General features: G+C 42.0%; 1 protein-coding gene across 9 annotated transcripts in view; it reads right to left on the bottom strand.

The window, feature by feature from the left end:
- The window catches only part of zmp:0000001168 (signal-induced proliferation-associated 1-like protein 2), a 182821-nt gene that overhangs the window by 90437 nt on the left and 79076 nt on the right, over positions 1–13308 (bottom strand). For 5 of the 9 annotated variants that reach the window (XR_009651837.1, XR_009651838.1, XR_009651836.1 and 2 more), the window contains exons 1-3: positions 13128–13308; positions 6997–8566; positions 216–340 (exon numbers count right to left, since the gene is read on the bottom strand). The exon at positions 13128–13308 is cut by the window's right edge and continues 181 nt beyond it. Coding sequence is in view for 6 of the 9 variants with exons in the window: in XM_060912397.1 (XP_060768380.1) it covers positions 216–340; positions 6997–8089 (1218 nt within the window). In the remaining 3 variants the exon portion in view is untranslated. The remainder of the gene's footprint in view (positions 1–215; positions 341–6996; positions 8567–13127) is intronic. The other 4 variants (XM_060912398.1, XM_060912400.1, XM_060912399.1 and 1 more) reach the window with 1 other exon arrangement.

Genomic DNA, 13308 nt, shown 5'->3' with positions numbered 1-13308 from the left:
CGCAGCATTACAGAAGATTATGTGAGAAGTTTGGCAGGAGAAAAAGAACATAAAACATGACCGGGTGAAAGAGAGGGAAGGAGAAAGAAGAAAACTTCTTCTTTTAAAACGGTCGTGTTTAACTTCACTTTCACTACAATACGAGCTCTAATATGTGCTCAATGGAAAAATATATACATGTGCATGAATGTGTAAGTGTGCATTAACTCTTTCACCTCTGTGGTCCTGAATATGATCCTGTACGTATACTGAGCACCACTGGAGCCGTCTTTTTCTTCGCGGCGGAAACTGATGGCCACCGGCCCTAGTCGCTCGTCCATGCCGAAGAAATTCTGATGGTCTGCAGGAAAGGACAAAAACACTGCATTATTCTTTATTCTTGTATTCGCTAACCTCATGTATATGCCCTGTTGTTTTATACAGCACTGATAGCACTGTGCTGTGTTTTTTTTTAAATGTATTTCTATTTTCATGTTGTAGTGTGGAGGCAGCACAGTGGTGTAGTGGTTAGCACTGTTGCCTCACAGCCAGAAGGCCCTGGGTTCGAGCCGAGCAGCCGATGAAGGCCTTTCTGTATGGAGTTTGCATGTTCTCCCCGTGTCTGTGTGGGTTTCCTCCGGGTGCTCCGGTTTCCCCCACAGTCCAAAGACATGCAGGTTAGGTTAACTGGCGGCTCTAAATTGACCGTAGATGTGAATGTGAGTGTGAATGGTTGTTTGTCTCTATGTGTCAGCCCTGCGATGACCCGGCGACTTGTCCAGGGTGTACCCCGCCTTTCGCCCGTAGTGAGCTGGGATAGGCTCCTGCTTGCCTGCAACCCTGTACAGGATAAGCGGCTACAGATAATGGATGGATGGATGATTTATTTGAAATAATACATCAGCCATCAGAGAGACAGAGAACAGAGCATTTAGTTAATGCCTAGTCTATCTCTGCCGACTGGTCCGAAGTCAAGGTGCTATATTGGGTACAGATCAATGTGTGAAGCAGACCGGCTGGAATTGTCAATAGTAGACACTGAATCTCTGACAGAAGGATGCCTTCGCCAAAATCTAAAGCTGTGAGGCTATACTGATCAAGCAACATCCTGGTTCAAAAAAAGACAAAGATAAAATCAGGATCAAACACTCGTATCTGTCATCCTGTCATGGGTCGTTAACACCAAACTGCAGAAACAGTGCAAACTGTGTAAACCTCTTGTTTCAAGTAGTCTCTGCTCAGCCTATCAGTATCGGTGCTTTCCTAGCATCTCTGCATTTCTGTGTTGAAGAAAAACTTTGTAAAAATAATGCAAAAATGGCAATGTAAACGGAATGTATGCATACTCATACAGACCTGGCCTTACTTTTATAGTAAATTGCATAATTTTAATTTTCCTCTAATACCAATTAAACTGTCAAGTGTACTTTTACTTTGTTACAGTTGTCTGTCTCCTACAGAATGTTCTGGGGCTGAATCTCAAATGCCATTCCACTGGGCCTGTAGTGCACGAAGTAGGTTATGCAAACTGCATCACATACTGTACTTCAATACTTAAAGTGCCATTCCACCATTGGATGTATTCTTTGGCATAAAATACAAGATATTTTGACAACATATATAAATGGTATCACTAGATAGAGAAATCTTTTAGCTTCAAAATGATATATCAAACATAATTTTTTGACAACGACAAGTATATTAATTTTGCGACCAAAGTCACCTACCCTTTTAATTTCCGCGCGTGATGTCATCGGCAGGTTCCCCTTCTTGTGTACCGTGTGACGTGGCACATATTATCAGCAACGGCGGATAGAACGCGATAAAAATAATACCAATAAATCTAGCTAATACCAATAAATCTAGCTAACTGAAAGATTAACTCAAAATTTTTCGCAATTTTTTGGGCCCCCATATACGAGGAGAAATGACTCTCTCACTTTGGGGGTTTCCTGGTCTAAAAATAGACCGACACGTGGTACACAAGAAGGGGAACCTGCCGATGATATCACGTGCGGAAATTAAAAGGGTAGGTGACTTTGGTCGCAAAATTAATATACTTGTCGTTGTCAAAAAATTATGTTTGATATATCATTTTGAAGCTAAAAGATTTCTCTGTCTAGTCATGTTGTCATAAAATATATTGTATTTTATGCCAAAGAATACATCCAATGGTGGAATGGCACTTTAAATAAAAAAAAAAAAAATCGATGGACAACAAAATTTGAAATATGAGTAAATAAATTAAACTTTATCAAAATGAAAAATGTTAGCACTGGAAATTAAGCCTAGAGGTTTATTTTTTGTGTGACTTTCTATGTTAAACATCACTGTCAATAGTTCTACATTCATTTATAGAAAAGGGATTGAAATAGAGGAAAACTGTAGGGAAAAAAAACCTCTAATCAATTATCCACTTCTGCTAGTGAGGGACTGATGTAAACAGTGAGCACGAAACAATGACAGAAGGAAACAGTAGAAAGTTGAAAAGTCATAGATACACTACCGTTCAAAAGTTTGGGGTCACCCAGACAATTTTGTGTTTTCCATGAAAAGTCACACTTTTATTTACCACCATAAGTTGTAAAATGAATAGAAAATATAGTCAAGACATTTTTTCTGTCCATTTTGAGCATTTAATCGACCCCACAAATTAACGTGATGCTCCAGAAACTCAATCTGCTCAAAGGAAGGTCAGTTTTATAGCTTCTCTAAAGAGCTCAACTGTTTTCAGCTGTGCTAACATGATTGTACAAGGGTTTTCTAATCATCCATTAGCCTTCTGAGGCAATGAGCAAACACATTGTACCATTAGAACACTGGAGTGAGAGTTGCTGGAAATGGGCCTCTATACACCTATGGAGATATTGCACCAAAAACCAGACATTTGCAGCTAGAATAGTCATTTACCACATTAGCAATGTATAGAGTGCATTTCTGATTAGTTTAAAGTGATCTTCATTGAAAAGAACAGTGCTTAAGTGACCCCAAACTTTTGAACGGTAGTGTATACTGTGACAAAAACATGTCACGGAGCTGCATCACAGAGTACAAACTGACACAACAATCAACGCAAATTTCAGCACACGCTGTCCTACTTTTGTCCTTACAGCATCCCTATTTTGAGATTTTGAGCAACTCTAAGAGCTGTGGCCAGACAACACAGAGCCTCAGAGGGGAAGTACAAAGAAGAAAACACATTTGGCACATAAAAGCAGTTACACACACATAAACACACGCAATTATATTCTGCTCTTTCATCAAACAATATGACGTGTGTACACACACAGCACTGAACTGAACTGATCAGCATCTTTCATAAAGAAACACATTTTCATCGATCTTTCCTTATCTGACCATATGACATGCACATACGCTGTCTAAAAGACCACACAGATTTGACTTCGCCTCATATCTAGTGGGCAACTAATCAAATTTTAATCATGAGCTTAGCTAACCAATGAGACATTGGTGTTTATATTCCCCCGTTCATATGGTCTAAAGGTGATGATACACGGGGCAACTTTCTGGACAATGTTGCTGGGCAATTGCGCTTCGACACTTTCCCACGGAGACTGGGCAACATGATTTCTATCTGAACGACTTTGATCATTTTTAAGATCATCCAATCAGAGTGCTAGCAGCCAATCACATGACCACCTACCAGCTTCTGAAATTTCCAACAAAGATGGCGGCGTCTCAACGGCAGTGGAACGTAGAAAAAGAGAGACAACTTATATCTTTTTATGCCGGTAAATTCATCTCATCTCATTATCTCTAGCCGCTTTATCCTGTTCTACAGGGTCGCAGGCAAGCTGGAGCCTATCCCAGCTGACTACGGGCGACAGGCGGGGTACACCCTGGACAAGTCGCCAGGTCATCACAGGGCTGACACATAGACACAGACAACCATTCACACTCACACCTACGGTCAATTTAGAGTCACCAGTTAACCTAACCTGCATGTCTTTGGACTGTGGGGGAAACCGGAGCACCCGGAGGAAACCCACGCGGACACAGGGAGAACATGCAAACTCCACACAGAAAGGCCCTCGCCGGCCCCGGGGCTCGAACCCAGGACTTTGAACCCAGGACCTTCTTGCTGTGAGGCGACAGCGCTAACCACTACACCACCGTGCCGCCCTGCCGGTAAATTGTTCTGTGTAAACCCAAAGTGGTGAATTTACCTCAGGAAATGCTTAGAAAACCAACAGACATCAATTTTTATGTGCTCAGGTTGGAATTAAGACATCGATTTTCTTCAGCCAAGTGTAAACTGCCGTCAGCTAACCACCGCTCCATAGAGACTGAATAGGATTTAGCTAACTAGCGGGGGGTTTTGCTAACATAGTCGGCTGAAAGTTATCGCTAGCTATGTAGGGCTCTCTTGCGTCAAGTTAAAAGTGATGGGCAGCTCTTTTTTTTTTTTGTGAGCTGTAATAGAGATTGTCTAACTTACTGTCTGATCTAATTCACATACCGAGCACGACTACTTGTGTAACCCGAGGGCAAAACAGTACAGACTTCAGGATCTAAAAAAAAGAAAGCCTTGCAGGAGCTCCGTCACACGCTTTTTCTCCTCAGCAGCCATCTCCTGGTCCATGTCCTTTTTTCTTTTCTTGCTGAGATGAGAATTAAACGATTGTTTTTGTGATGTGTCAGTTATTAGTTATAGCATATGTGATTGAGGCTAGGGGCATTTTTAAAGAGATTTAAAAAGTGTTTAACAGAATAATGTGGCTATTTTGACTTACTGTACAAATGTTAAAATGATGGCCAATTATCTTTTGACCAGAGTATCTATTCAGTTTTGTTCCAGAAGTGATCCTTACATGAGCGAAATAAAGGCTGAAGCCAAGACAAAAGTGACAGCTGTAAAGGTTTCAGTGGTCACCTTTGCGGTGTCTGTCTCCCTGGCAATAGATCTGCTCTTATCTGATTGGTTGTTGCCAACTGTCTGTTGCCCTAATTAGTTGCCCTGTGTCTGTGTCAACCTGGTTGCCTGTTGCCGGCAACGTTGCCCAAAAAGTTGCCCCGTGTATCATCACCTTAAGTAGATACAGTGGTGCTTGAAAGTTTGTGAACCCTTTAGAATTTTCTATATTTCTGCATAAATATGGCCTAAAACATCATCAGATTTTCAAGTATGTGAACCTCTAGGATTAGCAGTTAATTTGAAGGTGAAATTAGAGTCAGGTGTTTTCAATCAGTGGGATGACAATCAGGTGTGAGTGGGCACCCTGTTTTATTTAAAGAACAGGGATCTATCAAAGTCTGATCTTCACAACACATGTTTGTGGAAGTGTATCATGGCACGAACAAAGGAGATTTCTGAGGACCTCAGGAAAAGCGTTGTTGATGCTCATCAGGCTGGAAAAGGTTACAAAACCATCTCTAAAGAGTTTGGACTCCACCAATCCACAGTCAGACAGATTGTGCACAAATGGAGGAAATTCAAGACCATTGTTACCCTCTCCAGGAGTGGTCGACCAACAAAGATCACTCCAAGAGCAAGGTGTGTAATAGTCGGCAAGGTCACAAAGGACCCCAGGGTAACTTCTAAGCAACTGAAGGCTTCTCTCACATTGACTAATGTTAATGTTCATGAGTCCACCATCAGGAGAGCACTGAACAACAATGGTGTGCATGTCATGGTTGCAAGGAGAAAGCCACTACTCTCCAAAAAGAACATTGCTGCTCATCTGCAGTTTGCTAAAGATCATGTGGACAAGCCAGAAGGCTAATGGAAAAATATTTTGTGGACGGATGAGACCAAAATAGAACTTTTTGGTTTAAATGAGAAGCGTTATGTTTGGAGAAGGAAAACACTGCATTCCAGCATAAGAACCTTATCCCATCTGTGAAACATGGTGGTGGTAGTATCATGGTTTGGGCCTGTTTTGCTGCATCTGGGCCAGGACGGCTTGCCATCAGTGATGGAACAACGAATTTTGAATTCTACCAGCGAATTCTAAAGGAAAATGTCAGGACATCTGTCCATGAACTGAATCTCAAGAGAAGGTGGGTCATGCAGCAAGACAACGACCCTAAGCACACAAGTCGTTCTACCAAAGAATGGTTAAAGAAGAATAAAGTTAATGTTTTGGAATGGCCAAGTCAAAGTCCTGACCTTAATCCAATGGAAATGTTGTAGAAGGACCTGAAGCGAGCAGTTCATGTGAGGAAACCCACCAACATCCCAGAGTTGAAGCTGTTCTGTACGGAGGAATGGGCTAAAATTCCTCCAAGCCGGTGTGCAGGACTGATCAACAGTTACCGGAAACGTTTATTTGCAGTTATTGCTGCACAAGGGGGTCACACCAGATACTGAAAGCAAAGGTTCACATACTTTTGCCACTCACAGATATGTAATATTGGATCATTTTCCTCAATAAATAAATGACCAAGTATAATATTTTTGTCTCATTTGTTTAACTGGGTTCTCTTTATCTACTTTTAGGACTTGTGTGAAAATCTGATGATGTTTTAGGCCATATTTATGCAGAAATATAGAAAATTCTAAAGGGTTCACAAACTTTCAAGCACCACTGTAGATAGATCATTCTTGTATGGACAGTCCACATAATCTAAGGCTAATAATAAATGGAGCAATACATTGCTATTTAACTATATATATCTGTATGTTTTCCACCACAGAAAACTCATCAGAACAGAAGCACAGACGATTCTTATTTCTTGATAACTTATATCTCACTCACTTCAAGAGAAAGAAAAAAAGAGCAAAGAGCTGAAATAACAGAAGTAATAACAGGAACTAACTTGTTTCTGAGATGTTCCACACCATTAAATGTAACTATAAACAGATAAAAGTTGCCTGTCATTCTTTAATTAATACAGAAATGTTATCAATGGCAGATTTCGGTGAAACACTTCACCGGTCATGTTTTATTCCATATAATGTGGAATAATACAATTTTGTTCAGCATCTTCTGTGCAGATACTTTACACACTCTGACACGCTCATCAAATCAATCAAAAATCAGTCTTCCTTCTCACCTTTCATGTAGAAGTACTTGTGGTAGTATCGTGCCCCCAGGTCTGCATGCTCGATGAAGTAGTTGCTCTTTCCCTGCTGCTGCACATGGCTTTCTCGGGGTTCCTCTAATACAGACACAGCATCATTGGGGCTCCGAAGACTCCTCCATCTCCCGCTAGAACACTGGGTTCTCCCCAGTCCAGCCCTCTCCTCCCCTCCCGTTTCGTTTCTAAAGTGCGGGCAGCTGAGCAGCAAATCATTGTGATTGCCGTCTCCTTCGTCCATCAGGCCCAGTTCTGGCTCCTCTGTGCTAGTTGTACCTACCATCCCACTGGACAAACTTGGAGATGGTGAGGCAGGAGGGGCCTGGGAAAGAGGCCGGAGCTGTGAGGCAGCCGATGCCCCTGAGGTGATGTTCTTCTTGCGGCCAACACTGTCTCGGCTAGTGGCCGCCTCACCCAAATCGAACAGGATGCTCTGCACATCATAATGAGCAAAGTTGCGCACCCATGCACCTCCTAATGTCTGATCGCATGGTGTGGAAGTGACCTGAAGGGGTGATGGCTTTGATTTCTTGTTTAGAGCATCAGGTTTGGAGGACTTGGCCGATTTCGGGTATTCCATGGCACGGAAAAAGCCATCTGGCTCTGGGAGTCTCTCCTGAAGCCCAAGCAGCAAGAACGGATCTTTAAAGCGAAGAGCACTGGGACTGAGAATGGTCTGTTCCTCAGTGCAGTGCTCTGGAGGTTGGGTCTGCTTTTCTAAGGAGGAGAGACTTCCATATTCCCGGTGGAGGACTATACTAGACTCGCCCTGTCCCACCTGCCCGGTCTTTTCGCTTGATGACCTGACTGCTTTTGCTCCTGCCTTTGCTGCTGACTCCAGATCTCCCAGAGTGACATCGCTGTTGCTGCGCTGCATGATGTGGCCACGAGCAACTGCACGCTGATTAAGCCCTACCCTACTAGGTGTTGTCACACTCTCACCCTCTGCTCCCTCACCCTCCCTCCTGGGCGGCCATTCAGCCACCGCCACCCGCTTGGGCTCAAAAACCGGGTTTGGGCGTGGGCTCTGTCGGCGGAATTTGCGGATAAAGAGGTCGTCTGACTGCATGGTGCACTTGTCTGCTCTATCCCTTGGTCTACTGCTTTTCCTTTAAATCTTCTCTCCTCACTATCCTCCTCTCTTAGTCTGGGATGACTGCTGAGTAGCTTCAGAGAATCTAAATTGCTGAAGCTGCAAAGGAGAAGTCATAACTCAATCACTTAGCAGACGTCTTATCTGCCCGGCACAGTCCTGATCAGCGTCTTCATCCAGCGCACAGTGTCTCGCAGTAGTGTGTCTCACTACTAAGCAGAGTCAGGAAGTCATTCTGGGCATGTTAGAACAAGAAAGCTCGCTTTCGTCATTTGGAACAATCTTGAACAGGAGGCTTCTGTCTCATGCTCATCCCTTCTTAACACCAACCCAGGCTGTAAAAGTGCATTAGAATGAAGCAAGGGCCAAGAAGAACGCAATTCCAGTTTAAGTCCTCGCTGTCGGCCTCCTTCTCTAGACACTCATGGATTCTCCATTAAAGCATTCAGCATCCTGGAAAAAAAAACAAATATACAAAAGAGTACAAGGTCAGTATGCTTAGTCTGACTTTTATGTGCTAAGAATTTGTGCAACTGTGTATGAACACGAGTGAGGGAAAACACAAAGTTATTCTGAAACACAACCCAAGTGATGCAAGACCATTACGCCATCTTACTCTTTACTTGAACTTAAACCCTAACAGCACACGTCTCCTTCATATCCCTATAGATTTAAACCCCTATTACTGTACTACTCCAATGCAATAAGGATTAGGGTACAATTACAGCTTAATCCCGACAACAAGCAAGAGCTACGAACACAAGATTTGATATCCCTAAGGCAACACATCCAAAGAAAACACAAATATGCAAAACATTCATCTGCACTCTAGCATGCCTGCCTATCTGATGCATTGTTCCATTTCACGTTGCTACCTTTGTTCTTTACTATTATTTTCTCCGCTTGACAAAAATAGCCGCCGCTAGCCAACTGTCATACAGCGGCCTGCACAATGGCAGCTCCTCTCACAGGGGAGGGAGCTTCCTGAGCACGGCTACGGCAGCGTGGTAAAAACAGTAATAAACCACACAATGTTAGAGACCTGGCCAAGCTCTCTTTCTCTCGCTTTAGACTGCTTGCTTGCTAAAAGTCGAAAAATAGGAGAAGCTTTGATTAATATAAACAAAAACATAATAAACATGCAGAAATTGGGATAAAAATGCTTCGTAGCCTAAAGAAAGAAAGAAAGAAAGAAAGAAAGAAAGAAAGAAAGAACCTCTAATGGTTACCATAACACAAAAACAGATGTTAGTTCATACAACAGTCTATGCACGTAATATAAAATGTACACCATAAAATGTAAAGGTACCAGTCTTTAAATTCATTCTAGGTTGTTATTGTCAGAACACAAAAGAGCGAGAGAGAGAGAGAGAGAGAGAGAGAGAGAGAGATCAGTCAAACATTTACACATTCTCACTAACATGCAACTAAACATACAGTATACTGTATATATTGTACATTTAGTGCATGAAAATAGTTGGTTTTACATATATAAGCATTTTGGACCACATTTAGTATATTCCTGAATAACGATAAATTTATAACAATCCAGATATTGACACAGAATTAAGGAAAGACTAACTAAAAAAGTAATGGCACCCTTGGCGTGACATATGCGTTCGTGAATTGTAAGACAGTATGCAAAAACCTTGACATCACCCCCTGCTCTAGCTTCAGCTACTTTACTAGAGTCCTAAACAGTACATTATGTCTTACCAAGGGTGATCTAGTCCCTCCTCCCTACAGGGTACAAAGTGTACTGCCTGCTCTGCATCCCCGACATTGTTTGGTCACCTGATAGATTTGAGCAGGACGCTGAATATTCTCCACTATGCTTTTAAACTGTACCTTAATTAGTGCAATATGCAGTGAATATGCAGTATTATGGTTGGTATTTCAGGGAAACATTTGCCTTGGGGCGGCACGGTGGTGTAGTGGTTAGAGCTGTTGCCTCACAGCAAGAAGGTCCGGGTTCGAGCCCTGTGGCCGGCGAGGGCCTTTCTGTGCGGAGTTTGCATGTTGTCCGCGTGGGTTTCCTCCGGGTGCTCCGGTTTCCCCCACAGTCCAAAGACATGCAGGTTAGGTTAACTGGTGACTCTAAATTGAGCGTAGGTGTGAATGTGAGTGTGAATGGTTGTCTGTGTCTATGTGTCAGCCCTGTGATGACCTGGCGACTTGTCCAGGGTGTACCCCGCCTTTCACCCGTAGTCAGCTGGGATAGGCTCCAGCTTGCCTGCGACCCTGTAGAACAGGATAAAGCGGCTACAGATAATGAGATGAGATGAGGGAGACATTTGCCTTGGTTTCGTACTCGCTAAAGACTGGTTAATGGTACGGCCCATTGAATATGATGTTTCAATGCAGCTGTCTTTTATTTGTGATTACGTTGTAGTTTTCTGTCTCTTATTTGTAGTTATTTCCTTTGCTGTTCCGTTTTGTTTTTGTCGTCGAGGTTTTGTTGATCATTCCTATAAAGCGTCCTTGACTTGGTGAAAGGTGAGAGGTGCGATATAAATTAAACTTGTTGTTAAAAGTGTGATTTTCTTGTGCCTTTCGGAAACATTTGAAAAAACAAACAAACGTAATTTCTCTTTATTAAAAACCTCTACAACCTTTCCTTTCATTTCTGGAGGTGTTGATCTCTTAATTAGGCGGGTCAAATAACTCCGACAAAAATCAACACATAATTTGCGGCCTGTGGCAGTGTTTTGTGTTTTGTGTACATCACATATAGCAAGCGCAGTGATTAAGTTTGTATCGTATATACATACGATTCTCAAAATGGAGTCCGTGAAGCACAACAAGAGGGTCGATTATCTCATCTCATCTCATTATCTCTAGCCGCTTTATCCTGTTCTACAGGGTCGCAGGCGAGCTGGAGCCTATCCCAGCTAACTACGGGTGAAAGGCGGGGTACACCCTGGACAAGTCGCCAGGTCATCACAGGGCTGACACATAGACACAGACAACCATTCACACTCACATTCACACCTACGGTCAATTTAGAGTCACCAGTTAACCTAACCTGCATGTCTTTGGACTGTGGGGGAAACCGGAGCACCCGGAGGAAACCCACGCGGACACGGGGAGAACATGCAAACTCCGCACAGAAAGGCCTTCGCCGGCTACGGGGCTCGAACCCGGACCTTCTTGCTGTGAGGCGACAGCGCTAACCACTACACCACTGTGCTACCATGCAGCAGACTGGCTGTGTACAATTCATTCATGCACAATGCCATGCAAAGGACAGATACAGGACATTTTTGTCTTTCACAATGGTCACCATGTCAGATTAGGCAACCAAAGTGCCATAAATTCTTGCCGTGTCTTGGTTGGGAGACTGGCGACACTGAATTTGACCCTGACCAATCATAATACATGTCCTTGCATGTTGGCGGTGAAGAGGGTCAAGAAAGTGTCACTCATTGCTTCAGAAGAAACGTCAAGGAACACGTTGAAAGAGTTGTCAAACTAGGTGAGAAAATAGAAAAAAATTCCAACGTGCTACTTTTCATCGGGGTACCGTTGGGAATCCCAGACATGAATGTGAGTGTGAATGGTTGTCTGTGTCTATGTGTCAGCCCTGTGATGACCTGGCGACTTGTCCAGGGTGTACCCCGCCTTTCACCCATAGTCAGCTGGGATAGGCTCCAGCTTGCCTGTGACCCTGTAGAACAGGATAAAGCGGCTACAGATAATGAGATGAGATGAGATGAGATGAGATTTATTATCCTGATAACTCTTTTCTGGAGTTTAATTATAGGGTCTATATATGTTCTATACATATTTCCCCAAACCTCAACACAATATGATATATATGGCATTAAAAGTGAGAAATACAATATACGCAGACATTTCTTGTTCAAAAAAATCACTTGTTTTGTAAATAATACCAATAGTTTTAGATAATTTCTGTTTTATATATTCTATATGTGGCTTCCAACTGAATTTATGATCTAAAATGACTCCCAAGAATTTAGTTTCATATACTCTTTCAATTTCGACTCCATTTAGGATTAATTGAATTTTACAATTTGCCCTAACCCCACCAAACGTCATAAATTTTGTTTTAGTTTCATTTAATGCTAACTTATTGATATCAAACCATTCTTTTAACCTGATCCACTCCTTTTCTACTGTTGTCAACAATTCTTTAATATCTGGTCCTAAACAAAATAAATTTGTATCATCCACAAATGCAATACATTTCAACTTATTAAATACTGTACAAATATCATTCAAATAAAGTATAAATAACTTCGGTCCCAATACCGAACCTTGTGGAACACCACAAGTTACTTTTCTAAGACGTGACACAGTATTATTAATTTTTGCATACTGAAACCTGTTATTTAAATAACTTCTTATCCAATTTAGTGTAACACGTCTTATGCCATAACGCTCCAATTTCTGCAGAAGTAAGGAATGATTAATTGTGTCAAACGCTTTACGTAAATCAACAAAAACACCTACAGCGTATTGTTTCTTATCTATAAGAAAGCTATATGTAGCTATATTTTCTACAAATTCCATCACTGCTAAGGATGTTGATCAGTTGCTCCTAAACCCATAATGATGGTCACTCAATAGCTCGTATTTCTCCATAAAATCATCCAGTCTATTTACAAACAATTTTCCGAGTATTTTTGAAAAATGAATGAATGAATGAATGTCTAAAAATAATGGTACCATGGTGGAAAGTTGGTCCAGCGCTAAAATGTACCACGGCTCCAATAAATGGCCAAAATATTACTGCACACATTTGAACCTGAGCTGGTTGACTTTATTTATGCTATAGCTAATAGGTCCCTGTATGCAAAAAGTTTGAGCACCCCTTGTTTTTGTTTGTTCACATAATCTGATATCAGCATGCCAAAAACTTCCGGCAAACATAAACATAAAAGCGAAATTTCCGTCTGCGTTTCCAGCTTCATGAGAACCTTGTTTGCATAAATAAGGTTAAATACTGGCAGTGTTACGTCACAGCTGGTCAGAAATGTTGATACAGACTTACCATTACAGCGCCGAGAAATAAAGAAGCAAACTGTTCATCCTCCTCATCCTTAGTAAAGACATTCCCAGGTAGTGTACAGAATACAGAGGGGATGAGAACACAAAACCATACACAAGAGAAAACAGTCCTCAGTTTTTGTCACAAAAGCGACGGAGGTTCTGTTTGTATTTAATTAAGCAGC

Source organism: Neoarius graeffei, chromosome 28 (genome assembly GCF_027579695.1).
Source record: "Neoarius graeffei isolate fNeoGra1 chromosome 28, fNeoGra1.pri, whole genome shotgun sequence".
NCBI classification, from domain to species: domain Eukaryota; kingdom Metazoa; phylum Chordata; class Actinopteri; order Siluriformes; family Ariidae; genus Neoarius; species Neoarius graeffei.
The sequence above is the reverse complement of the archived record's forward strand: the minus strand, read 5'-3'. Positions and strand labels throughout refer to the sequence as shown.